The 24750-nt window shown below is 41.7% G+C and overlaps 2 protein-coding genes, 1 long non-coding RNA gene and 1 pseudogene across 3 annotated transcripts; 2 read left to right on the top strand and 2 right to left on the bottom strand.

Annotated features, from left to right (window-relative positions):
- Positions 1-513: 513 nt before the first annotated feature.
- Positions 514-3408, bottom strand: LOC129823548 (ferritin, middle subunit-like; annotated as a pseudogene).
- Positions 3409-6195: 2787 nt separating this feature from the next.
- Positions 6196-9515, bottom strand: LOC129823589 (uncharacterized). Its single transcript, XR_008754652.1, has 2 exons — positions 7330-9515; positions 6196-7001 (listed from the first exon to the last, which is right to left on the bottom strand). It is a non-coding gene; the product is annotated as an uncharacterized LOC129823589 (long non-coding RNA).
- Positions 9516-11875: 2360 nt separating this feature from the next.
- LOC129823583 (ferritin, middle subunit-like) lies at positions 11876-13921 on the top strand. The gene is made up of 4 exons (XM_055882430.1): positions 11876-12167; positions 12581-12727; positions 12956-13081; positions 13555-13921. Exons 1-4 carry the CDS (start codon positions 12066-12068, stop codon positions 13708-13710), a joined length of 531 nt encoding a protein of 176 aa, XP_055738405.1. The 5' UTR covers positions 11876-12065; the 3' UTR covers positions 13711-13921.
- Positions 13922-22712: 8791 nt separating this feature from the next.
- On the top strand, positions 22713-24577 carry LOC129823560 (ferritin, middle subunit-like). Its single transcript, XM_055882392.1, has 4 exons — positions 22713-22984; positions 23378-23524; positions 23746-23871; positions 24328-24577. Exons 1-4 carry the CDS (start codon positions 22883-22885, stop codon positions 24481-24483), a joined length of 531 nt encoding a protein of 176 aa, XP_055738367.1. The 5' UTR covers positions 22713-22882; the 3' UTR covers positions 24484-24577.
- The last annotated feature ends 173 nt before the right edge of the window (positions 24578-24750 follow it).

Below are 24750 nucleotides of genomic sequence, written 5' to 3'. Positions count from 1 at the left end.
CGAATCATTAATATTTTAGTATTCAGTTCATAGTTTGCTGTAGGGGAACTATTGGGCATTAAACTGAAAAACAAAATGATTAAAGATTAATTTCTCAGTAAGAGCCGAACTTACACCACTGGAGAAACGCACCATGTGAATTTACTGAGCAGGAGGCAAGGGTTTGATTGACCTCTAGGCCATCTAATGTACCCTTTTGAGATGCAGAGAAAAGGTCCACATTGACTGTAGTTACCCATTTCACTTTTATGAGTAAAGAGTTGACAGTTGGGCCCTTAATTGACATGGTGTATATAACATATCTTGGAATAGTGCCCTCTGTGGTCAGAGGTAATGTCCTTTAAAAAACCTCATGTTAAACTTTCCCTATTGTTATGAACCAGTCACTAGTAAGGTTACAATTGTCAGTATTTATCACCAGGAAATTGAGATGCTCAGTAAGACAGAGCAAAGAACCTGAATAGACTGATACAACATTCATTACTACAGGTCAACACATAGAAAATATCAAACTTTAGTGAGATTATTTTAATTGTTTTACAAGATGCCTCCAAAATAGAGTAGTGTTGTCAAAACATCTCAATGATACAGCTGTGTTGCACTGCACCAGTTTAACACTCTCCCCTCCCTATAAATGCAAAGCCAGTAGGATCTATTAGAGAAGGCAGGAGTCCTGGACTGAGGCCATAGCCTGGGGATGGAAGTGTTTTAGCTCTGGCCTCCCAGGGTGTGCTTGTCAAACAGGTACTCTGCTATCTTGTTGTTGACAGCATCCATCTTGGTGAGGTTGGTGATGTGGTCTCCCAGCTTCTTAATGGCCTCCACCTGCTCATTCAGGTAATGGGTCTCCAGGAAGTCACACAGCTAAAGAGGGAAAAGAGGTCAGAAAAGATAATGACTACAGACTAATGTAGATACAGTAACACAAGAGCCTGGTGGTAATGGCATAAGTGCAGATAATGAGGTGTTTGCAGCTGTCTAACTCCTGCATGAGCGGCATTGTGTGTATAGTGAGCATCCGTGCGTCTGTGGACTAGTGTGTGTGTGTGTGTGTGTGTGTGTGTGTGTGTGTGTGTGTGTGTGTGTGTGTGTAGAGGCAGGTCACACAATCCAGTGTAATTAGTTAGCAGAGTTACAGCCTGATCATCTCCTGGGACAGTACCTGTATTCTATGTGACGTGCGGTTGCTCATAACTTACATGGGGGTCAACCTTGTCAGAGGCAATCTTGTGCAGGTCCAGCAGGGCCTGGTTCACATTCTTCTCCAGCTGTAGAGCACACTGCATGGCCTCCAGCCCATTGCCCCACTCATCACGTTCTGGCTTCTACAAAGGACAGAGTGAACACAGGAGGGTTAGGGACTACTAGCAGATGTTTCTAGACATAATTAAAAGTCAACCGTTAAATCAGTATCTGACAAACTGGAAACAACGCAGAAAGACCAAGATAGTCATTTTAACAGTCACTATGAACCACATAGGCTAGATATTATGAAGCACATATCATGGTCCGGTGTGGCTCACTCAACGGATCATAGCGCTTGCAACGTGAAAGATTTCCAGAACACACAACTCGTCCATCCTTCTCACTGATGGGCTATTGCAGCACGCGACCACACCGGGTAACACTCCTATCAGCTAAAAACAAGTGCCTCCAGTGGGCAATTGAGTGGAAATCATTGCCTGGAACAGCGAGTTCAGTTTACTACGCAGTCCCCAGACCTCCAACCAATAGAGAATCTTTGGGATGAGATGGAACAGGCTGGTCACAGCATGACTATATCGCCGTACAATCTGCAGCAACTGCCTGATGCCATTGTGTCAGCATGGACCAACATCCCTGTGGAATGTTTCAGACACCTTGTAGAATGCCCCAAATAATTCCGTCTGTTCTGGAGGCAAACAGGGGTCTGAGTAGATGTGTTTAACCACTTATTTTACACTCCCTAGGCTTCACCCCCCCACACATATTGACACCAGTCACACATCCTGATTGCCTAGTCACTTTAACCCCTTACCTACATGTATGTACTGTATTCTCTCAACTACCTTGTACCCCTGCATATTGTCTCAGTACTTGTATATAGCCTTGTTATTCTTTGTGTTACCATTTACTGCAGGTCATCGTGTTACCAACTCTGCAGGTCATCGTAAAGTCTAAACCTGTTGTAGTCAGTGCACGTGACCAATAAAATTTGATTTGAAACAGTCCAGTGAGCATATATTATATTAACATTGGGAGAGTTTAAGTGGAGTTAAACCCCTCGTGCTCTTTCAGTGGTTATGAAGGAATGGAAGCAGTGTGTTCAGGCCTAAGTAGTCAGGACATTATCTCCTCTGGCCACCTTGCTCTAATACCAGGGCAGCCACATAGGACGTGCCTTGCACTGATCTCAGTATTAACATGAATGACAACTCATCCAAAAACCATTGAAGTTAACAGTATTAGGGAAAAAAGGCTCTAGATTGAATATAAAGGCTTCTTTAGACTTCTTGCCATAGATTCTAGATAAACCACCTGGTTTCAGGTAGAACCTTTTCAACTGAGACAAGAACCATTTCAACCAGAGAACCCTCTATGAAGAAGTTTACGTTTGTATACAGCGCAACAAAAACAATGCAAATATTTTTTCGACCCTCAGGCGCTCACCTTGATGTCCTGGAGTAAAATGCGTCCACCTCTCGTTCTGGAAGGAGAGTTGCTTGTAGGCGTGCTCCCGCTCCTCGTCGCTGTTCTCCTTGAAGAAATGCGCGAAGCCAGGCAGAGCCACATCGTCACGGGAGAAATAAAAAGCCTGCGTGGACAGAAAAAATTGTTTAGAAACACATGTCAAACGTGACTCGTTCTATTATTGAGGGATCTAAGCATGATTGACACAGCAATATGATGCGGAAAATCATTAGCCTACTTGGTAACCTACCAATTGACCTGTCAAGGCGATACGCTCTGTCCAATGATATATTTATCAACTTTATTTGAATGATAGGTCTACCTCAAGGCTGTTAATTGCCTAGGCGTACAGAAAATATTTAAACCCAGGCATAATAATACACAGGTAGATGAACAAAACGGTAATCTTGGTATACACCTTACCATTGAAGTGTAGGTATAAGAGGCAAACATCTCCATGTTGATCATCCGGTTGATTGCAACTTCGCAATCGTGGTGATAATTCTGGCGGACCTGAGACTCCATTTTCATTTAAAATTAACGGTACAAAAATAGAGATTCTTATATTATTTTACTAAGACAGTTCAAGGAAGTGTTACTTTAACAATCCGGAATGTTATATAGCGCGGGAGGCGGGCAGAAGAGTTCCGTTCAATCACTGTTGAAGCAAGAAGTTCTTCATGAGTCTTCCCAGAGTTGTGAACTGGAAGGGGCCTTGTTCGCTCTATTTATTGTTCCGAGCGGACCGCGTCAGTGAAATCGACCCTCTTCTTCGATGAGATTTGACGGCATGTTGGCATCCAATAAATGTTGCATTATCGATACCTACTAGACTGGAGTATAGCTCCCTTATACTTTGCTTAAAAAAAAAAAATATCAACAACCACAACAACAAAAAATACAACAAATACCCTACCATCTAAAACTACACTTACAATGTTTTATTTTTTTTACCATACTCCACTATTTACATCTCTTTAGTCCTACTTCAGGCCAACAGCATGAAAGGATGGGACACCACCACTTAACACACCTTGCAACTCAAAATAAGTCAAATCAAAGCAGCACCACTGCTAACTAGCTAGCCATTTCACATCGGTTACACTCGCACACCCAAATACCTCTCTGCAGCTGCCACCACAACCTCTATTTCCTGCGACTTTACGTTCCATCCCTGCAGTACCGTTGATAACCATTACTATAAATGACAAAAATCCAATCTTACTGAAACATATATCACTTGTTGGGTTATCCCTCTGTACTGGTACAGATCTACTCCTCACACCCCTCCTCTTTGGATCTCTCCCCCTTGACCCATCTTCCTCTACTTCTTAACTGCCTCAGCATATGACAACTTCTGCATTACTCTAACCCTGGAAACCTCAACCTGCTTCTCTCGCACGGGACATTTCTGATCCCCAGCTCCATGGGCACCCCCTAAAATAAATCAAATCAAATCCAATTGATTTATATAGCCCTTCTTACATCAGCTGATATTTTAAAGTGCTGTACAGAAACCCAGCCTAAAACCCCAAACAGCAAGCAATGCAGCTGTAGAAGCACGGTGGCTAGGAAAAACTAGAAGCCCTAGAAACGCCAAAACCTAGGAAGAAACCTAGAGAGGAACCCGGCTATAAGGGGTGGCCAGTCCGCTTCTGGCTGTGCCGGGTGGAGATTATAACAGAACATGGCCAAGATGTTCAAATGTTCATAAATGACGAGCATGGTCAAATAATAGTAATCACAGTGAACAGGTCAGGGTTCCATAGCCGCAGGCAGAACAGTTGAAACTGGCGCAGCAGCACGGCCAGGTGGACTGGGGACAGTAAGGAGTCATCAGGCCAGGTAGTCCTGAGGCATGGTCCTAGGGCTCATGTCCTCCGAGCGAGAAAGAAAGAAAGAAAGAGAGAATTAGAGAGAGCATTCTTAAATTCACACAGGACACCGGATAAGACAGGAGAAATACTCCAGATATAACAGACTGACCCTAGCCCCCCGACACATAAACTACTGCAGCGGGCAGTGATCGGTTGAAGAGCATGCATTTAGTTTTACTTGCATTTAAGAGCAGTTGGAGGCCACAGAAGGAGAGTTGTATGGCATTGAAGCTCGTCTGGAGGTTAGTTAACTTCTTCGGGGTAGGGGGCAGTATTCGGAAGTTTGGATGAATGAGGTTCCCAAAGTAAACTACCGGTTACTCAGGCCAAGAAGCTAGGATATGCATAGAATTTGTAGTATTGGATAGAAAACACTCTAAAGTTTATAAAACTGTTAAAATAATGTCTGTGAGTATAACAGAACTGATTTGGATGGCAAAAACCCGAGGAGAATCCATCCAGAATTTTTGTTGTTGTTGTTGAGCTCACCACTGATTATAATGGCTCTCTATGTGAATATAAAAGGAATACCTCCCAGACTGCAGTTCCTAGGGCTTCCACTAGATGTCAACAGTCTTTAGAAAGAGTTTCAGGCTTGTTTTTTTTTAAATTTCCAAGAATTTTTAGTTTTTGTAAGTGGCTCCCATTTTGGCTGTAGTGTTTTCACGGGTGCGTGGATGAGAGCATGCACTTCGTTATTTATCTCCGGTAATGAACATACTATTCTCTGTTTTAAATTTTTCGTTTATTAACATATTTGGGTACCTGAGGATTGATTAGAAACGTTGTTTGACTTGTTTGGACGAGGTTTATTGGTAACTTACAGGATTCATTTGTATGCATTTTGAACGAGGGAAACCTGTGGATTACTGAGTCAAGCGCGCCAACTAAACTGACTTTTTGGGATATAAAGAAGGACTTTATCAAACAAAAGAACCAGATGAAGATCTTCAAAGGTAAGTGATTTATTTTATCGCTGTTTCTGACATTCGTGACACCTCTGCTTGGTTGGAAAATGTATGTAATGCTTTTGTGCGCGGGGCGCTGTCCTCAGATAATCGCATGTTGTGCTTTCGCCGTAAAGCCTTTTTGAAATCGGACAAAGCGGCTGGATTAACAAGAAGTTAAGCTTTTAAAAGACGTATGACACTTGTATTTTCATGAAAGTTTAATATTACGATTTTTGTAATTTAAATTCGCTCTCTGCAATTTCACCGGATGTTGGCCAGGTGGGACGGTAGCGTCCCACGTACCCCAAAGAGGTTTAACACAGTGTCCAAAGAAGGTCCAGAAGAAAAATGTACCTGCTGGTCTAGTGGTAATGCTGCTGACTCTGGACCACACATGTCCCTTTGCGGCATGGATTCAAACCTACGCCTTCATATCTGTATTCCTCTACCTTTCTGTCACCCCCTTCTCATTCATAACTTGATATCTCAATAAAGAAAGAGAAAATACCAATATATATATATAAAGAAATTAGTAATTTCAAGACCATGTACTACCCAGACATGGTGAAGGCAACATAAATAGAATAACGGGTTTTGACATTGGTGGTGACTTTCTGAACTGTTATAGTTAGACCAACAGCTTAAAGTAATATAGAAAAATATTGGTATTTGAGTTCTGATTTACTACATTGACAACATTTTCAGAAAAGTTGTTGTATTTTCCCTTAAATTCAATCAATCAATCAATCAAGTTTATTTTATATTGCCCTTCATACATCAGCTAATATCTCGAAGTGCTGTACAGAATCCCAGCCTAAAACCCCAAACAGCAAGCAATGCAGGTGTAGAAGCACGGTAGCTAGGAAAAACTCCCTAGAAAGGCCAAAACCTAGGAAGAAACCTAGAGAGGAACCAGGCTATGAGGGGTGGCCAGTCCTCTTCTGGCTGTGCCGGGTGGAGATTATAACAGAACATGGCCAAGATGTTCAAAATGTTCATAAATGACAAGCATGGTCAAATAGTAATCAGGAATAAATGTCAGTTGGCTTTTCATAGCCGATAATTAAGAGTTGAAAACAGCAGGTCTGGGACAGGTAGGGGTTCCATAACCGCAGGCAGAACAGTTGAAACTGGGACAGCAGCAAGGCCAGGTGGACTGGGGACAGCAAGGAGTCATCATGCCCGGTGGTCCTGACGTATGGTCCTAGGGCTCAGTTCCTCCGAGAGAGAGAAAGAAAGAGAGGAGAGAAATAGAGAGAGCCAAGATGTTCAAAATGTTCATAAATGACAAGCATGGTCAAATAATAATCAGGAATAAATGTCAGTTGGCTTTTCATAGCCGATCATTCAGAGTTGAAAACAGCAGGTCTGGGACAGGTAGGGGTTCCATAACTGCAGGCAGAACAGTTGAAACTGGAACAGCAGCAAGGCCAGGTGGACTGGGGACAGCAAGGAGTCATCATGCCCAGTAGTCCTGACGTATGGTCCTAGGGCTCAGGTCCTCCTCCGAGAGAGAGAAAGAAAGAGAGAAGGAGAGAATTAGAGAGAGCATACTTAAATTCACACAGGACACTGGATAAGACAGGAGAAGTACTCCAGATATAACCAACTGGCCCTAGCCCCCCGACACAAACTACTGCAGCATAAATACTGGAGGCTGAGACAGGAGGGGTCAGGAGACACTGTGGCCCCATCCGATGATACCCCCGGACAGGGCCAAACAGGAAGGATATAACCCCACCCACTTTGCCAAAGCACAGCCACCAGAAACAACCATTCACAGCTATTTGTTTAAAAATGTCTCAGTAAGTTACACAGTATATGTAAGTTACATAGTATAGTATATGTTCCTGCTGTTCTATCCCTCTTCGTTTTTCCTTTTCTTCAAATCTGGTATCAGCCGGTCTTCGCCCATTCATCACCCCTCATGTTTGTTTCTGCAGTCACAAAACTGCACCTCCTTCCACCACTGGCACTGTGATAACGGAACAGAACTACATTGAGACCAAAGATGGTGGATAAATTAAGATAGTTCACTCAGGCCGTTTACCACTATCTGCTTAAGGAGGTGGCTCCTTAAGCAGACAACAATGTGATAGTGGTCTGCTTAGTTAATTGACTTCCATTGTGGGGGGGGGGGGGGGTGAAGGAGTGGGCTGTCTTGCTTCCTCTTCCGTCTCTGCTTGAGACTTCAGAATGCCGAGTCACAATGACAAGGCAGAAACACAGCCAGGGCAGAGCCTGAGTCAGTACATACTGTAGTAGAACCAACAGGAGGTTATGACAGGAATAAGCAGGGGTGCAAATTTCCCTGGGGACATGCATTTTTGTCCCCCCCCCCCCCAGTTTTATCATTGGAATGTGATACAAAACGAGGCAATTGTGTGCTTTAGGACCATGCGGATGCCTCCGAGCAGTCGGGAAGGCTGTTTGCAGTGTTTATTCAAACCCCCCAAAATATAAATATATGTCAGACTAAAAACACTGTGTCACCCTTCAGAACTTCAATAGAAAGAGTTATGTAATGGTTAACCATTTACAGTATTACTTACTGTTTATAACTTTGTGCGGCTGGTCACATGATGGACCAGTTCATGACTTTTACAACTTAACACAGGTTCTCGGGGTTGAACATTACAGAAGAGATTTGCATTAAAAAATTAAGACAATTCTTTGTCAATTTCAATTGTAATTCTATGTTTTCCCTTCTGCTAAAATAAGGTCACTTAGAACAACCTGGACTCAGGGGTAGACGTAACATAGTAAAAGTAAATTTGAGATACTCCAATTAGTATGATATGTTTTGTATTGTATGTATTAATTTGTGCATGTCCATCATCCATTTCATATTATATTTTACGAATTGTAATTCGTACAATATGTTACGAATTGCTAAACATATGATATATTACGAATTCCAATTTGTTGTGGCTAACGTTAGCTCGGTAGCTAGGTGCTATCATTACCTAGGTGGCTAAAGTTAGCTAGGCTAGGGGTTAAGGGTTAAGGTTAGGTCTAAGGTTAAGGTTAGGAGTTAGGTTAAAGGGTTACGGTTAGGGTTAGGGGAAGGGTTAGCTAACATGCTAAGTAGTTTCAAAGTAGATAAAAATGTGTAAATCATTGCGAAGTTGATAATTAGAAGAAAAAAAGCTAAAGTTGCCTGTGATGAGTTACAAGCAACCATTGGGATGCTAGACGTTCGCCTTATATGCTCACCCACACTTATCCTTTAAGCACGACACATCATTTAGTCAAAAAGTGATGTCCCTTTTCGCAAAAAAAAAGGAATGCCAAGTATGTCACAGCCCTTTTTGTAGCACCGGTTTAAGCATAAGTCTACTGTCACTTCCAACAGTCTGAAGAGGCTTCCACTCATTGTCTCCAAAACTTTGTTTGCACTCATAATGAAAACATTACGCTATGAAGGGAGGTTCAGCCTAGAAGAGTTGATCAAAGTAACAGAGATTAGGGCACATACTTCAAGGATTATCTATGTTGAAGACCCTTACCCCCATTTGAAGCAGCTTCATAATTTCTCAACAAACAATGAACCTAGATAGTAGCTATGACAAACTGATAGATAGTCTGTTTTGGATTACACTTTAGGAAAAAGGGGGTCCTGTTCTCAAACAATTGGAGTAGAGGCACTACCTTACATACTTGGCCAGGAAAGACCAGGGGCTGTATAAATCAGTGAAGGCTGGGGGGAGGAGCTTCCCCGTAAATGTAATGTTATTCAATGTGATCTAAAAGGCAAAACTGATCCTAAATCGTCACTCTTACTCTGAGAGGCTTGATGCATACTGCCCCAAAAGACCTAAGCTGTGTTCGAATACCCATACTAACATACTATATACTACATACTTAATGAGTACATACTGCATAACATATACTATTAGTTCATAGTGCTCCCGAGTGGTGCAGTGGTCTAAGGCACTGCATCTCAAGCGGCGTCACTATACTACCTGGTTCAAATCCAGCATGTATCACACCGGGCTGTGATTGGGCCTAGCGTAATCTGGAATAGGCTGTCAATTTAAAAAAAAAATGTTATTAACTGACTTGCCTACTTAAACAAAGGTTACATTTTAGTTTACTGTAAAAGAACGGTATAATTTTAGTTTAATAGCGCATCGCCTGTCTTCCAGAAGCTTATGCTGTTGATATGCAACCTCTTGCTAGCTTGTTAATCTGGAGTGCCAGAGTACGCCCTGGACGTTCGTAAATTCAGAGCGTTGTCAGATTGTCCTTTCGTAAATTTTTACTTCGCCCAGATGTATGTAGCTACTGATTTTGTGTAGTTATTTCTAGGCTAATGTAATCAACTTTGATATACCGTTTGTCAACTACAATATGTCACTTGAAACCGAAAGGTGTATCATCAAACACCATTTCTATAAAAGCCAGCCTTTCTTTCTCTGTCCACTACTGTATTCCCATACCTCATATTGAACATTGAGTTTATATGAAAAAGTGTGATAGCCCTACAGTTTTTCTTTTGACTGCATTCTGGAAAAGGTAAATAATTAAGCTACATGTGCTATTGAAACATGTGCTCTTAGAGAATGAAACAGAAGTTTACAGAACTGCGTCTCAAAGTTAATTTCCTTTTATATCTTAAATCAAATGTAGACATAGATTATTTCTCAATTAGCCTAATATTAGAATGAATATTCCAATTATTCTTATTTTCTTCTAAGGATATAACACACACACATTTTTCAACAATAACCGCTGTAGTTAGACCTGCACTGTGGCATTTTGCCTGATACTACTGCTTTAGGTGTTACCAATAAAATGTTACTTTGTAACAAACAAAGTAAAAAAATAAATAAGAACAGACCGAGATGAATAAGTCAAGGCGAGAGCTTTTACTTCGCCCAAAATCTGTCCGTGTGAGATAAGCCAGTTTTATTTTCTAATTACTTGTGGATTTTGATTGAATAGAAGTTTCGTAATGTTTAAGCTTTTACAAATGTACTGATATATGTGGATGCACGTGGCATTTCGGCAACTTTGAGAAAAACAACGTTTAGTTGTGCATGTTGTTCACACACGTACCTGCCCTCTCATTGGCTAGAATGGTCCCCATCTGTTCCTGTCTTCAATCACTGAGGACATGTATTTCCATTGTGGTCACTCGGCTCTCTTGTCAATATAATAAATAATCTTTGCTTCAAATCATGTGTATGAGTGGGATCGTCATTTTTTTATTATTTATATATATTTATTTATTATTATGAACACAACAATACAAAAAAATATACAAAGACGAGTAGATAAACCTAACAGACAGGGAGGAGTATTACATATCAAGATTCCTTTTCAATTTGTTAAACACTTTATATTTAATGTTTTTACTTCACCTTTATTTAACCAGGTAGGCCAGTTGAGAACAAGTTCTCATTTACAACTGCGACCTAGTCAAGATAAAGCAAAACAGTGCAACACAAACAATAACACAGAGTTACACATGGAATAAACAAACATACAGTCAATAACACAATAGAAAAAAATCTATACATCGTGTGTGCAAATGAGGTATGATTAGGGAGGTAGGGAAATACATTGGCCGTAGTGGCGAAGTGATTACAATTTAGCAATTAAACACTGGAGTAATAGATTTGCAGAAGATGAATGTGCAAGTAGAGATACTGGGGTGCAAAGGAGCAAAAAAATAAGTAACAATATGGGGATGAGGTAGTTGGATGGGCTACTTACAAATGGGCTATGTACAGGTGCAATGACCTGTGACCTGCTCTGACAGCTGATGATTAAAGTTAGTGAGGGAGATATGAGTCTCTCTATGGTGCATATTGCTTCTTTGTTTTTAAATTTACTGATCTTTTCAAAATAATATTTAAATTCTATCTTAAATAATGTGAAGAAGGCTTTGTTCTCTGCCCACTTCATTTTATGCATAAAGAATCTTCCATGAAAGATAAACAAATGAACAATGAAAGTTAAATCAGGGTCCATATAATTTGGATCAAAATAAAACGTAATCTCATAGTCTCTCAGAGTAACATTAATAGTCGTTTATTTTAAGATAAAATCTTCTAACTCACTCCAACATCTTCTGACATAAGAACATAAGTATACAATCTGGAAAAATAAAGACATAAAACACAAAAACAAGTCTTTATTTTTCCAAGACTGGTTTGACAACAACATTATTTGGATTAAACAATTATTGAATAATGATAATGATGTTACATTCACTCCTGAGGAGTGGGATCGTCATCAACTGATCCGCCTAGTTCCTGTTGAAATTCTAAAGGTGATTGGCTACGATTGGCTACGCTCTATAAGGGTGGATTTCACTGACGCGTTCCGTTCGGGAACAATAAATAGAGCGAACAAGGCTCCTTCCAGTTCACAAGTCTGGGAAGACGCATGAACAAGTTCTTGCTTCAACAGTGATTGAACGGAACACCTCTGCCTTCGTGCTGCAGTATAGTACATTCTGGATTGATAACATAACACTTACTTGAACTATAATACCAAAATAGTCTTAGAAACTCTATTTTTGTACCTTTCATTTAGATATAAAAGAAAATCTGCCAAGATGGAGTCTCAGATCCGTCAGAACTATCATCACGATTGCGAAACTGCCATCAACCGGATGATCAACATGGAGATGTTTGCCTCCTACACCTACACTTCAATGGTAAGGAGTCTACCAAGATGACCGTTTTGTTGATCTACCTGTTTATTATTATGGCTGGGCCTAAATGCCATTTTTTTTTAATTTATTTTTTTCACCTGACTTCTGTAGTCCTAGACAATTAATAGCCGATAAACTCAACTCCGTTAAGTATACATTTGAATTTTAGTTGGCTTGGCTATTAACAGCCTTCAGGTAGATAACATTAAAATGATGTTGGGAATCTATTCTACCTTGGCCAGAGCGCGTAACAACTCATTAACAGGTTAATTGGCATGTTACCAAGTAGACTACAGACCGGACTGATTCATGCCTTTGTCATCAAGCTTAGTTGCAACAACAAGATCAGAATGCCGAGTCACGTTCAGGATGTAATATTTCTTTTATTAACTACACTGTCTTGTTTATCCGCCCAGGCTTTCTATTTCTCCCGTGACGATGTAGCTCTGTCTGGCTTCGCGCATTTCTTCAAGGAGAACAGCGACGAGGAGCGCGAGCACGCCGACAAGCTACTCTCTTTCCAGAACAAAAGAGGTGGACGCATTTTACTCCAGGACATCAAGGTGAGCCCCTGAGCATCGAAACCACATTTAGATTGTAGACTGATATACATGTCTTTACTTCTTGGAGGAGAGTGTTTACAGCGTTAAGTTGATATATAGAACCTGGAGTCCTGAACATACCTCTAACCTCTGAATTGAGTGTGAGGGGTGTAACTCTGTTCACTTTATCGAAACCTTAATGTCTGTTAGTAGTCCCAAACACTTCTGTGTTCACTCTGTCCTGTGTAGAAGCCAGAACGTGATGAGTGGGGCAATGGGCTGGAGGCCATGCAGTGTGCTCTGCAGCTGGAGAAGAATGTGAACCAGGCCCTGCTGGACCTGCACAAGATTGCCTCTGGCAAGGTTGACCCCCATGTAAGTTGAGGAACATCACATGTATGTATCACATAGAAGACAGGTACTGTCTCAGGAGATGATCAGGTTGTAGCTCTGATAACTAATGACACAGGCTTGTGTGACCTGCTTCTTCACACGCACACGATAGTCCAGATGCACACTATACACACAATGCAGCTAATACATAATTTTGCATGAAGGGCGGCAGGTTGCCTAGTGGTTAGAGCGTTGGGCCAGTAACGAAGGTTGCTGGATTGAATCCCCTAGCTGACAAGGTCAAAATATGTTCTGCCACTGAACAAGGCAGTTAACCCACTGTTCCACGTTAGGATGTCATTGTAAATTAGAATTTGTTCTTAACTGACTTTCCTAGTTAAAAAACCTGGAAACACATTAATTGCCCTTATGCCACTACCACCAGGCTCTTGTGTTACTGTATCTACAATAGTCTGTAGTCATTCTCTTGTCTGACCTGTGTTTTCCCTCTTTAGCTGTGTGACTTCCTGGAGACCCATTACCTGAACGAGCAGGTGGAGGCCATTAAGAAGCTGGGAGACCACATCACCAACCTCACCAAGATGGATGCTGTCAAAAACAAGATGGCAGAGTACCTGTTTGACAAGCACACCCTGGGAGGCCAGAGCTAAACCACTTCCATCCCCAGGCTACCGCCTCCAGCCTCAGTCCAGGACTCCTGCCTTCTCTGATAGATCCTACTGGCTTTGCATTTATAGGGGGGGAGAGTGTTAAACTGGTGCAGTGCAACACAGCTGTAATATTGAGATGTTTTTGTTGACAACACTACTGTATATGAGGCAAGGAATGTTGTAAAAGAATAAAAAATATCATTCAAGTTTCTTTTCAAATTGTTGACCTGAGTAATGGATGTTGTATCAGTCTATTTGTCTTACTGAGCATCGCAATTTCCTAGTGATAAATACTGATGATTGTAGACCTACTAGTGACCTTGGGTCATAACAATAGGGGAGGTTTATAAATGGCATTACATCTGACCACAGAGCGTGTCCTCTACCGTATCTTGTTCTAGTGCCATGTCAATTAAGGGTCTAACTGTCAACTCGGTCCATAAAAGTAAAATGGGTAACTACAGTTGATATAGACCTTTACTCTGTGCATCACAAGTTTATTAGGCGGCTTAGAGGTCAATCAAAGCCGTTAGTCAGCTGTTATGGCATATTTTTCTAGTGATGGACGTTCGGCTCTTACTGAGAAATTGATCTATAATCATTGTTTATTTCAGTTGGTAATGCCCAACAATTCCCCTACAGTAAACTATGAACGGAATACTAAAATAGTAATGATTCTACAAGCCTCTCGTTCACCATAAGGGGTTCATTGGACCTGTCATATGGTTGCAAAGCTACTGGTAATTTACTGAACGCTAATTTTGGTAATTAACAGGCAAGCTAAACTTTGATACTTAAACTGACAAATATTGACATTTTTAATGTGTCCATATAGTAAATGAGTTTCTAGTGGATAGACCATTTGGTTAAAGGGGAAATTGGCCTAATGAGAAATGTAATCAGCAATGTTGCTCTTGCTGCGGGCGATTCCCTGATCCACCTCTACGCAGACGACACCATTCTGTATACTTCTGGCCCTTCCTTGGACACAGTGCTAACTAACCTCCAAACGAGCCTCAATGCCATACAACACTCCTTCCGTGGCCTCCAACGGCTCTTAAACGCTAGTAAAACCAAATGCATGCTTGTCAACCGTTCGCTACCCGCACGACTAGCATCACCATCCTGGACGGTTCCGGCCTAGAATATGTGGACAACTATAAATACCTAGGTGTCTGGCTAGACTAAACTCTCCTTCCAGACTCATATTAAACATCTCCAATCCAAAATCAAATCTAGAATCGGGCTTTCTATTTCGCAACAAAGCCTCCACTCACGCCGCCAAACTTACCCTAGTAAAACTGACTAACTTACCGATCTTCGACTTGGGCGATGTCATCTTCAAAATAGCCTCCAACACTCTACTCAGAAAACTGGATGCAGTCTATCACAGTGCCATCATTTTTGTTACCAAATCACCTTATAGCACACCACTGCGACCTGTATGCTCTAGTCGGCTGGCCCTCGCTACATATTCGTCACCAGACCCACTGGCTCCAGGTCACCACCCCAATTCCGTAAACACGGGTACCCTCATAGATATCATCCTAACAAACTTGCCCTCCAAATACACCTCTGCTGTTTTCAACCAAGATCTCAGCGATCACTGCCTCATTGCCTGCATCCGTAATGGGTCAGCGGTCAAACGACCTCCACTCATCACTGTCAAACGCTCCCTGAAACACTTCAGCGAGCAGGCCTTCCTAATCGACCTGGCCGGGGTATCCTGGAAGGATATTGATCTCATCCCGTCAGTAGAGGATGCCTGGTCATTTTTTTTAAATGCCTTCCTCACCATCTTGAATAAGCATGCCCCATTCAAGAAATTTAGAACCAGGAACAGATATAGCCCTTGGTTCTCTCCTGACCTGACTGTCCTTAACCAACATTAGCATCGAACAGCCCCCGTGATATGCAACTTTTCAGGGAAGCCAGAAACCAATATACACAGGCAGTTAGAACAGCCAAGGCTAGCTTTTTCAAGCAGAAATTTGCTTCCTGCAACACAAATTCAAAAAAGTTCTGGGACACCGTAAAGTCCATGGAGAATAAGAACACCTCCTCCCAGCTTCCAACCGCTCTGAAGATAGGAAACACTGTCACCACCGACAAATCCACTATAATTGAGAATTTCAATAAGCATTTTTCTACGGCTGGCCATGCTTTCCACCTGGCTACCCCTACCCCGGACAACAGCACTGCCCTCCCCTCTGCTACTCGCCCAAGCCTTCCCCATTTCTCTTTCTCCCAAATACAGTCAGCTGAGGTTCTTAATGAGCTGCAAAATCTGGACCCTTACAAATCAGCCGGGCTAGATAATCTGGACCCTTTCTTTCTAAAACTATCTGCTGAAATTGTTGCCACCCCTATTACTAGCCTCTTCAACCTCTCTTTCGTGTCGTCTGAGATCCCCAAAGATTGGAAAGCAGCTGCGGTTATCCCCCTCTTCAAAGGGGGGGACACCCTTGACCCTAACTGCTACAGACCTATATCTATCCTACCCTGCCTTTCTAAGGTCTTCGAAAGCCAAGTCAACAAACAGATTACCGACCATTTCGAATCACACCACACCTTCTCCGCTATGCAATCTGGTTTCAGAGCTGGTCATGGGTGCACCTCAGCCACGCTCAAGGTCATAAACGATATCGTAACCGCCATCGATAGGAAACAATACTGTGCAGCCGTATTCATTGACCTGGCCAAGGCTTTTGACTCTGTCAATCACCACATCCTCATTGGCAGACTCGACAGCCTTGGTTTCTCTAATGATTGCCTCGCCTGGTTCACCAACTACTTCTCTGATAGAGTTCAGTGTGTCAAATCGGAGGGTCTGTTGTCCGGGCCTCTGGCAGTCTCTATGGGGGTGCCACAGGGTTCAATTCTTGGACCGACTCTCTTCTCTGTTTACATCAATGATGTCGCTCTTGCTGCTGGTGATTCTCTGATCCACCTCTACGCAGACGACACTATTCTGTATACTTCTGGCCCTTCTTTTGACACTGTGTTAACAACCCTCCAGGCGAGCTTCAATGCCATACAACTCTCCTTCCGTGGCCTCCAACTGCTCTTAAATACAAGTAAAACCAAATGCATGCTCTTCAACCGATCGCTGCCTGCTCCTGCCCGCCTGTCCAACATCATTACTTTGGACGGCTCTGACTTAGAATATGTGGACAACTACAAATACCTAGGTGTCTGGTTAGACTGTAAACTCTCCTTCCAGACCCACATCAAACATCTCCAATCCAAAGTCAAATCTAGAATTGGCTTCCTATTCCGCAACAAAGCATCCTTTACTCATGCTGCCAAACATACCCTTGTAAAACTGACCATCCTACCAATCCTCGACTTCGGTGATGTCATTTACAAAATAGCCTCCAAAACCCTACTCAATAAATTGGATGCAGTCTATCACAGTGCCATCCGTTTTGTCACCAAAGCCCCATATACTACCCACCACTGCGACCTGTACACTCTCGTTGGCTGGCCCTCGCTTCATACTCGTCGCCAAACCCACTGGTTCCAGGTCATCTACAAGACCCTGCTAGGTAAAGTCCCCCCTTATCTCAGCTCGCTGGTCACCATAGCAGCACCTACCTGTAGCACACGCTCCAGCAGGTATATCTCTCTAGTCACCCCCAAAACCAATTCTTCCTTTGGACGCCTCTCCTTCCAGTTCTCTGCTGCCAATGACTGGAACGAACTACAAAAATCTCTGAAACTGGAAACACCTATCTCCCTCACTAGCTTTAAGCACCAGCTGTCAGAGCAGCTCATAGATTACTGCACCTGTACATAACCCATCTACAATTTAGCCCAAACAACTACCTCTTTACCTACTGTATTTATTTATTAATTTATTTTGCTCCTTTGCACCCCATTATTTCTGTCTCTACTTTGCACTTTCTTCCAATGCAAACCAACCATTCCAGTGTTTTTTTTTAGTTTTTATTTTACTTGCTGTGTTGTACTCACTTCGCCTCCATGGCCTTTTTATATTTTTATTTATTTGTACATATATCTGTTTGCCTTCACCTCCCTTATCTCACCTCACTTGCTCACATTGTATATAGACTTATTATTATTTATTTTTTTCACTGTATTATTGACTATATGTTTGTTTTTACTCCATGTGTAACTATGTGTTGTTGTATGTGTCGAACTGCTTTGCTTTATCTTGGCCAGGTCGCAATTGTAAATGAGAACGTGTTCTCAATTTGCCTACCTGGTTAAATAAAGGTTAAATAAAAAAAATAAAAAAATCTATAAGTCTATGCTAGGTAAAGCTCCGCCTTATCTCAGTTCACTGGTCACGATAACAACACCCACCAGTTGCACACGTTCCAGCAGGTATATCTCACTGATCATCCCCAAAGCCAACACCTCATTTGGCCGCCTTCCAGTTCTCTGCTGCCAGTGACTGGAACAAATTGCAAAAATCGCAGAAGTTGGAGACTTTTATTTCCCTCACCAACTTTAAACAACAACTGAGCAGCTAACCGATCGCTGCAGCTGTACATAGTCCATCTGTATATAGCCCACCCAATCTACCTACCTCATCCCCATACTGTTTTATTTTATTTACTTTTCTGCTCTTTTGCACACCAGTATCTCTACTTACACATCATCTGCTCATTTATCCCTCCAGTGTTAATCTGCTAAATTGTAATTATTCGCTCCTATGGCCTATTTATTGCCTACCTCCTCATGCCTTTTGCACACACTGTAGATAGACCTTCTTTTTTCTACTGTGTCATTGACTTGTTTATTGTGTTATTGGCTTGTTTATTGTTTACTCCATGTGTAACTCTGTGTTGTTGTCTGTGTCACACTGCTTTGCTTTATCTTGGCCAGGTCGCAGTTGCAAATGAGAACTTGTTCTCAACTAGCCTACCTGGTTAAATAAAGATGAAATAAAAAAATGGAAATGACATTTTCAATAACTATGCAACTCTTTTCTTTTCACAACTGCCACCAACATTCACAACCAAGAAGTATTGACATGGTAAAATAATTGAGTACATTTGTATGGTACTCACTAAGTTGGTTTATATTTAGGGTAAAGTTTCACAGCTTTGTCATTCTATTTGACAATATATTTTACATAAGGCCACACATGCCCAGAGATTTCTGATAATCTGACAACCAAAAAGCCCACTAGATGGCATCTGATTCATTTGCATATTCCATAATTGACCAAAATGTGTATTTGTTATGGATCCCTATTAGCTGCTGTCAAGGCAACAGTTACTCTTCATGGGATTTGACAAATTAAAGGCAGTTCTATACAATAAAACTAACATGACATTACTAAACAGATTTCACAACACATTAAAGGTTTGCACTCAGGCCACTACTCTACTTCCACAAATCTACAACACAAAATCCATGTGTGTGTGTCTATAGTGCATATGTGTCTCTTCACAGTCCCCGCTGTCCCATAAGTTGTATTTTTATCTCTTTTTTAAATCTTACCAGTGGCAAGTCATTAGTAAAGATTGAAAAAGTAAGGGGCCTAGACAGCTGCTCTGGGGAATGCCTGACTCTAACGAGATTATGTTGGAGAAGATTTCCATTAAAGAACACCCTGTGTGTTCTGTTAGACAGGTAATTCTAGATCCACAATATAGCAGGGGATGTAAAGCCATTACACTTACGCTTTTTCCAGCAGCAGATTATGATCAATAATGTCAAAAGCTACAGAGAAGTGCTTTATTTATTTGTAATCTTTATTTAACTAGGCAAGTCAGTTAAGAACAAATTCTTAGTTACAATGACGGCCTACCAAAAGACAAAAGGCCTTTCACGACAAGAGAGACAACACAACACTACATAAAGAGAGACCTAAGACAACAACATAGCATGGTAGGCAGTAACAGGATTCCGTTGTAACAGATAGGCCTACATTATTCAGTGTTTATAAATCCTTGGCTGAGTTCCAGTGGAAAGTTTGGGATAGTCAAGTCAGCAATAGCCTATGTTGCTAGCAACAAGATAATGTTTTGAGTTTATGATCTAGCTCACTGGTTCTCAAACCTGGTCCTGGGGACCCAAAGGCGGGGCATTTTTGTTTTTGCCCTATCTCTACACAGCTGATTCAAATGATCAACTCTTCAAAAGGCTTTGATGATTTGAATCAGCTGTGTAGTGCTTGGGAAAAAACTAAAATGTGCACCCCTTTGGGTCCCCAGGACCAGGATTGAGAACCAGTGATCTAGCTAATGATTAGCACACTGGGGTAAATGTAGATGGGCAACCCCATACAACCCCATAATACAGGATTTCATGCTTATTGCCAAATAACACACCTTCCTGATAATATGGACCCATATGGTTATTGAGCATTTGTTTTTAGTCATTGCAGCTAAAGATGGCAATACCAGTTATTGAGTGTAAGGGGGAAATTACTTTTTCACACAGGGGAATTAGGTGTTATGTAACTTGGTTAAATAAATAAATAAAATAAGTATCATTTTTTTGTTATTTGTAAACTCATGTTCCCATTATCTAATATTAGGTTTTGGTTGAAGATCTGATAACATTCAGTTATCAACATCAAAAACATCAAAAATATGCAAAAATAGAGAAAATCAGAAAGGGGAAAATACTTTTTTATGGCACTGTATATATACACTGAGTGTATAAAACATCAAGAACAACTTCCTAATATTGAGTTGCAAACTTCCCTTTTTCCCTCAGAACAGCCTCAATTCGTTGGGGCAAGGACTCGATCTACAAACCAAGGGGTTTGGTGGTGATTTTCTAAACTGTTAGTTAGACCAACAGTTTAAAGTAATATTGAAAAATATTGTTACTTGAGTTGTGATTGGGGCATATTGGCCAAATGATCAGGAAAGTTGTTGGTGTATTTTCCTTCCAACATTCATCAGAAACAACCATATTACAGCTTTTTGTTTAAAAATGCCTTAGTAAGTTACATAGTATATGTTACTGCTGTTCTCTCCTCCTTCCCTTTTTTTCCTAGTCTCAGAACGTTTTCGCCCACTCATCACCGCTCAAGTCTGTTTCCACAGTCACGAGACCTTGTCTCCTTCCACCATTGTCACGGTGATAGTGGAAAAGAATGGCCTTCAGGCCAAAGATGGTGGGTAAATGAAGGTTGTTCACTCAGGCCATTCACCATTGTCTGCTTAAGGGGGGGATCTCCATAGACACCAATGCGATAGCGGTCTGCTTAGTCCTTGACTTCCATTGAAACAGAACCATTGAGGGAGTGAACATCTTGCTTCCTCTTCCGTCTCTGTTTGGGTCTCCAGAATGCTGAGTCACAATGACAATGCAGAAATACAGCCAGGGCATAGCCTGAGTCAGTACATACTGTAGTAGAACCAACAGGAGGTTATGACAGGAATAAGCAGGTGTGCAAATTTCACTGGGGACAGGGGGACATTCATTTTTGTCCATCTCACTAGTTTTATCATTGGAATGTGATACAAAACGAGGCAACAGTGTGTTTTAGGACCATGCGGAAGCCTCCGAGCGGTCGGGTAGCCTGTTTGTAGTGTTTATTAGACAAAAAATATGTATACACTACCGGTCAAAAGTTTATGAACACCTACTCATTCAAGGGTTTTCTTTGATTTTACTATTTTCTACATTGTAGAATAATAGTGAAGACAAATTGGAGATTTTTGGTTCCAACAGCCGTATCTTTGTGAGTGAACGGATGATCTCTGCATGTGTATTTCCCACCGTAAAGCATGGAGGAGGAGGTGTTATGGTGTGGGGGTGCTGGTAACACTTAACCAGAATGGCTACCACAGCATTATGCAGCGATACACCATCCCATCTGGTTTGGGCTTACTGGGACTATCATTTGTTTTTCAAAAGGACAATGACCCAACACACCTTCAGGCTGTGTAAGGGCTATTTTACCAAGAAGGAGGGTGATGGAGTGCTGCATCAGATGACCTGGCTTCTACAATCCCCCGATCTCAACAAAATTGAGATGGTTTGGAATGAGTCGGACCGCAGAGTGAAGGAAAAGCAGCCAACAAGTGCTCAGCATATGTGAGAACTCCTTCAAGACTGTTGGAAAAGCATTCCAGGTGAAGCTGGTTGAGAGAATGCCAAGAGTGTGCAAAGCTGTCATCAAGGCAAAGGGTGGCTATTTGAAGAATCTCAAAAATAAAATATATTAGCTAGGTGGCTAAAGTTAGCTAGGCTAGGGGTTAAGAGTTAAGGTTAGGTCTAAGGTTACGGTCAGGAGTTAGGTTAAAGGGTTACGGTTAGGGGAAGGTTTAGCTAACGTGCTAAGTAGTGGCAAAGTAACTAAAAAGTTGTAAATAGTTGCAAAGTTTCTAATTAGCAAAAATGCTAAAGTCGTCTGTGATGAGTTTCAAACAAGCAACCTTTGGAATGCTAGACGGTCGCGTTATATGCTCACCCAAACGTATCCTTTAAAAAGAAATGCCAAGCATGTCATAGAACAAGGTACATTTTTTAAAACAGATTAAGATGAAGAGGTCGAGGCGAGAGCATTTACTCCGCCCAAAATCTGTCCGCGTGAGATAAACCCGTTTTTGTGTGGAGGTATATAACAAGAGTGTCAAATTATTTGAGGATTTTGATCGAAGTTTCGTATTGTTTAAGCTTTACAAATGTAGCAATATATGTGGATGCACGTGGCATTCCGGCAACTTTGAGCAAAACGACGTTTATTTCTGTGTGTTGTTCACACGCGTACCTGCACTTTCATTGGCTAGAATGGTCCCACCTGATCTTGCCTGTCTTCAGTCGTTGACCACATGTATTTCCATTGTTAGATTGGTCACTCGGCTCTCTTGTCAATCTAATAAATACTCTTTGCTTTAGGTCATGTGTATGAGGGGATCGTAGTCAAATGATCCGCCTAGTTTCTGTTGTAATTCTAAAGGTGATTGGCTACGCTCTGTGAGGGTGGATTTCACCGACGCGTTCCGTTCGGAACAATAAATAGCGCGAACAAGGCTCCTTCCAATTCACAAGTCTGAGAAGAAGCATGAAGAAGTTCTTGCTTCAGCAGTGATTGAACGGAACTTCTCTGCCTTCCTCCCGCATTATAGAACATTCCGGATTGGATAACATAACACTTACTTGAACTGTAATAGCAAAATAGTTTAAGAAACTTTATTTTTGTAACATTCATTTAGATATAAAATAATCTGTCAAGATGGAGTCTCAGATCCGCCAGAACTATCACCACGATTGCGAAACTGCCATCAACCGGATGATCAACTTGGAGATGTTTGCCTCCTACACCTACACGTCAATGGTAACGAGTCTACCAAGATTACCGTTTTGTGTATCTACCCGTGTATTGTAATGCCTGGGCTTAAATGGCTTTTTTCACATGCCTTTTCTGTAGGCCTAGAAAATGAATATGCAAGAATCTCAACTCCGTGAAGTACATATTTGAGTTTTACTTGGCTAGGCTATTAAGAGCCTCCAGGTAGATATAGTATTCAAATGAAGCCGGGAATCTATCCTAACTTGGCCAGAGCGAGTAACAACTCCTTGACAGATTCATTATCAGGTGACCAAGTAGACTACGGACTAGGACGAGAATGATTCATGCTTTTGTCATCAAGTTTAGTTGCCACAACAGAATACATGTTTGGCATGTTTTTTTTTCTCTCTAACCACACTGTCTTGTTTATCCACCCAGGCTTTCTATTTCTCCCGTGACGATGTGGCTCTGTCTGGCTTCGCGCATTTCTTCAAGGAGAACAGCGACGAGGAGCGCGAGCATGCCGACAAGCTACTCTCTTTCCAGAACAAGAGAGGTGGACGCATTTTACTCCAGGACATCAAGGTGAGCCCCTGAGCATCGAAAACCCTATTTAGATTGTAGACTGATAGAAATGTATTTACTTCATGGAGGAGTGTCTACCGAGTTAAGTGAAGAACCTGGAGTAGTCCTGAACATACTGCCTCTTACCACTCAACTGAGTGTGAGGGGTCTGTTCACTTTATCCTAACCGTAACATCTACTAGTAGTCCTTAACACTTCTGTGTTCACTCTGTCCTGTGTAGAAGCCAGAACGTGATGAGTGGGGCAATGGGCTGGAGGCCATGCAGTGTGCTCTGCAGCTGGAGAAGAATGTGAACCAGGCCCTGTTGGACTTGCACAAGATTGCCTCTGACAAAGTTGACCCCCATGTAAGTTGAGTAACTGCACATCACATAGATGACAGGTACCGTCTCAGGAGATGATCAGGTTGTAGCTCTGATAACTAATGACACAGGTTTGTGTGACCTGCTGCTTCACACGCACACAATAGTCCACAGATGCACACTATACAGACAATGCAGCTAATGAATAAGTTTGCATAAAGGGCGGCAGGTTGCCTAGTGGTCAGGACGTTGGGCTAGTAACAAAGGTTGCTGGATTGAATCCCCTAGCTGACAAGGTAAATATGTTCTGCCCCTGAACAAGGCAGTTAACCCACTGTTCCATGTCATTGTAAATAATAATTTTTTTATTAACTGACTTTCCTAGTTACTAAAGCTGTGAACACATTATCTGCACTTATGCTGTTACCACCATGCTCTTGTGTTAATGTATCTACAATAGTCTAGTCATTCTCTTGTCTGACCTGTGTTTTCCCTCTTTAGCTGTGTGACTTCCTGGAGACCCATTACCTGAACGAGCAGGTGGAGGCCATTAAGAAGCTGGGAGACCACATCACCAACCTCACCAAGATGGATGCTGTCAACAACAAGATGGCAGAGTACCTGTTTGACAAGCACACCCTGGGAGGCCAGAGCTAAACCACTTACTTACCCAGGCTACAGCCTCAGTCCAGGACTCCTGGCTTCTCTGATAGATTCTACTGGCTTTGTATTTATAGGGAGGGGAGTGTTAAACTGGTGCAGTGCAACACAGCTGTAACATTGGTGTTTTTGTTGACAACACTACTGTATTTTGGAGGCAAGGCATCTTGTAAAACAATAAAAAATATCATATGTTTTTATTTTGTAATTGTTGTATTTGTCTATTCATGTTCTTTGCGCCGTCTTACTGAGTATCTTTGTTTC

The sequence above is a fragment of the Salvelinus fontinalis genome, chromosome 2 (genome assembly GCF_029448725.1).
Source record: "Salvelinus fontinalis isolate EN_2023a chromosome 2, ASM2944872v1, whole genome shotgun sequence".
In the NCBI taxonomy this organism is placed as follows: domain Eukaryota; kingdom Metazoa; phylum Chordata; class Actinopteri; order Salmoniformes; family Salmonidae; genus Salvelinus; species Salvelinus fontinalis.
The sequence above is the reverse complement of the archived record's forward strand: the minus strand, read 5'-3'. Positions and strand labels throughout refer to the sequence as shown.

Coding starts and splice junctions, on each gene's coding strand:
- LOC129823583 (XM_055882430.1), top strand. CDS start 12,066: ATGGAGTCTCAGATCCGTCAGAACTATCATCACGATTGCGAAACTGCC. Junction 12,728..12,955: donor TTTTACTCCAGGACATCAAG/GTGAGCCCCTGA, acceptor TGTCCTGTGTAG/AAGCCAGAACGTGATGAGTG. Junction 13,082..13,554: donor CTGGCAAGGTTGACCCCCAT/GTAAGTTGAGGA, acceptor TTCCCTCTTTAG/CTGTGTGACTTCCTGGAGAC.
- LOC129823560 (XM_055882392.1), top strand. CDS start 22,883: ATGGAGTCTCAGATCCGCCAGAACTATCACCACGATTGCGAAACTGCC. Junction 23,525..23,745: donor TTTTACTCCAGGACATCAAG/GTGAGCCCCTGA, acceptor TGTCCTGTGTAG/AAGCCAGAACGTGATGAGTG. Junction 23,872..24,327: donor CTGACAAAGTTGACCCCCAT/GTAAGTTGAGTA, acceptor TTCCCTCTTTAG/CTGTGTGACTTCCTGGAGAC.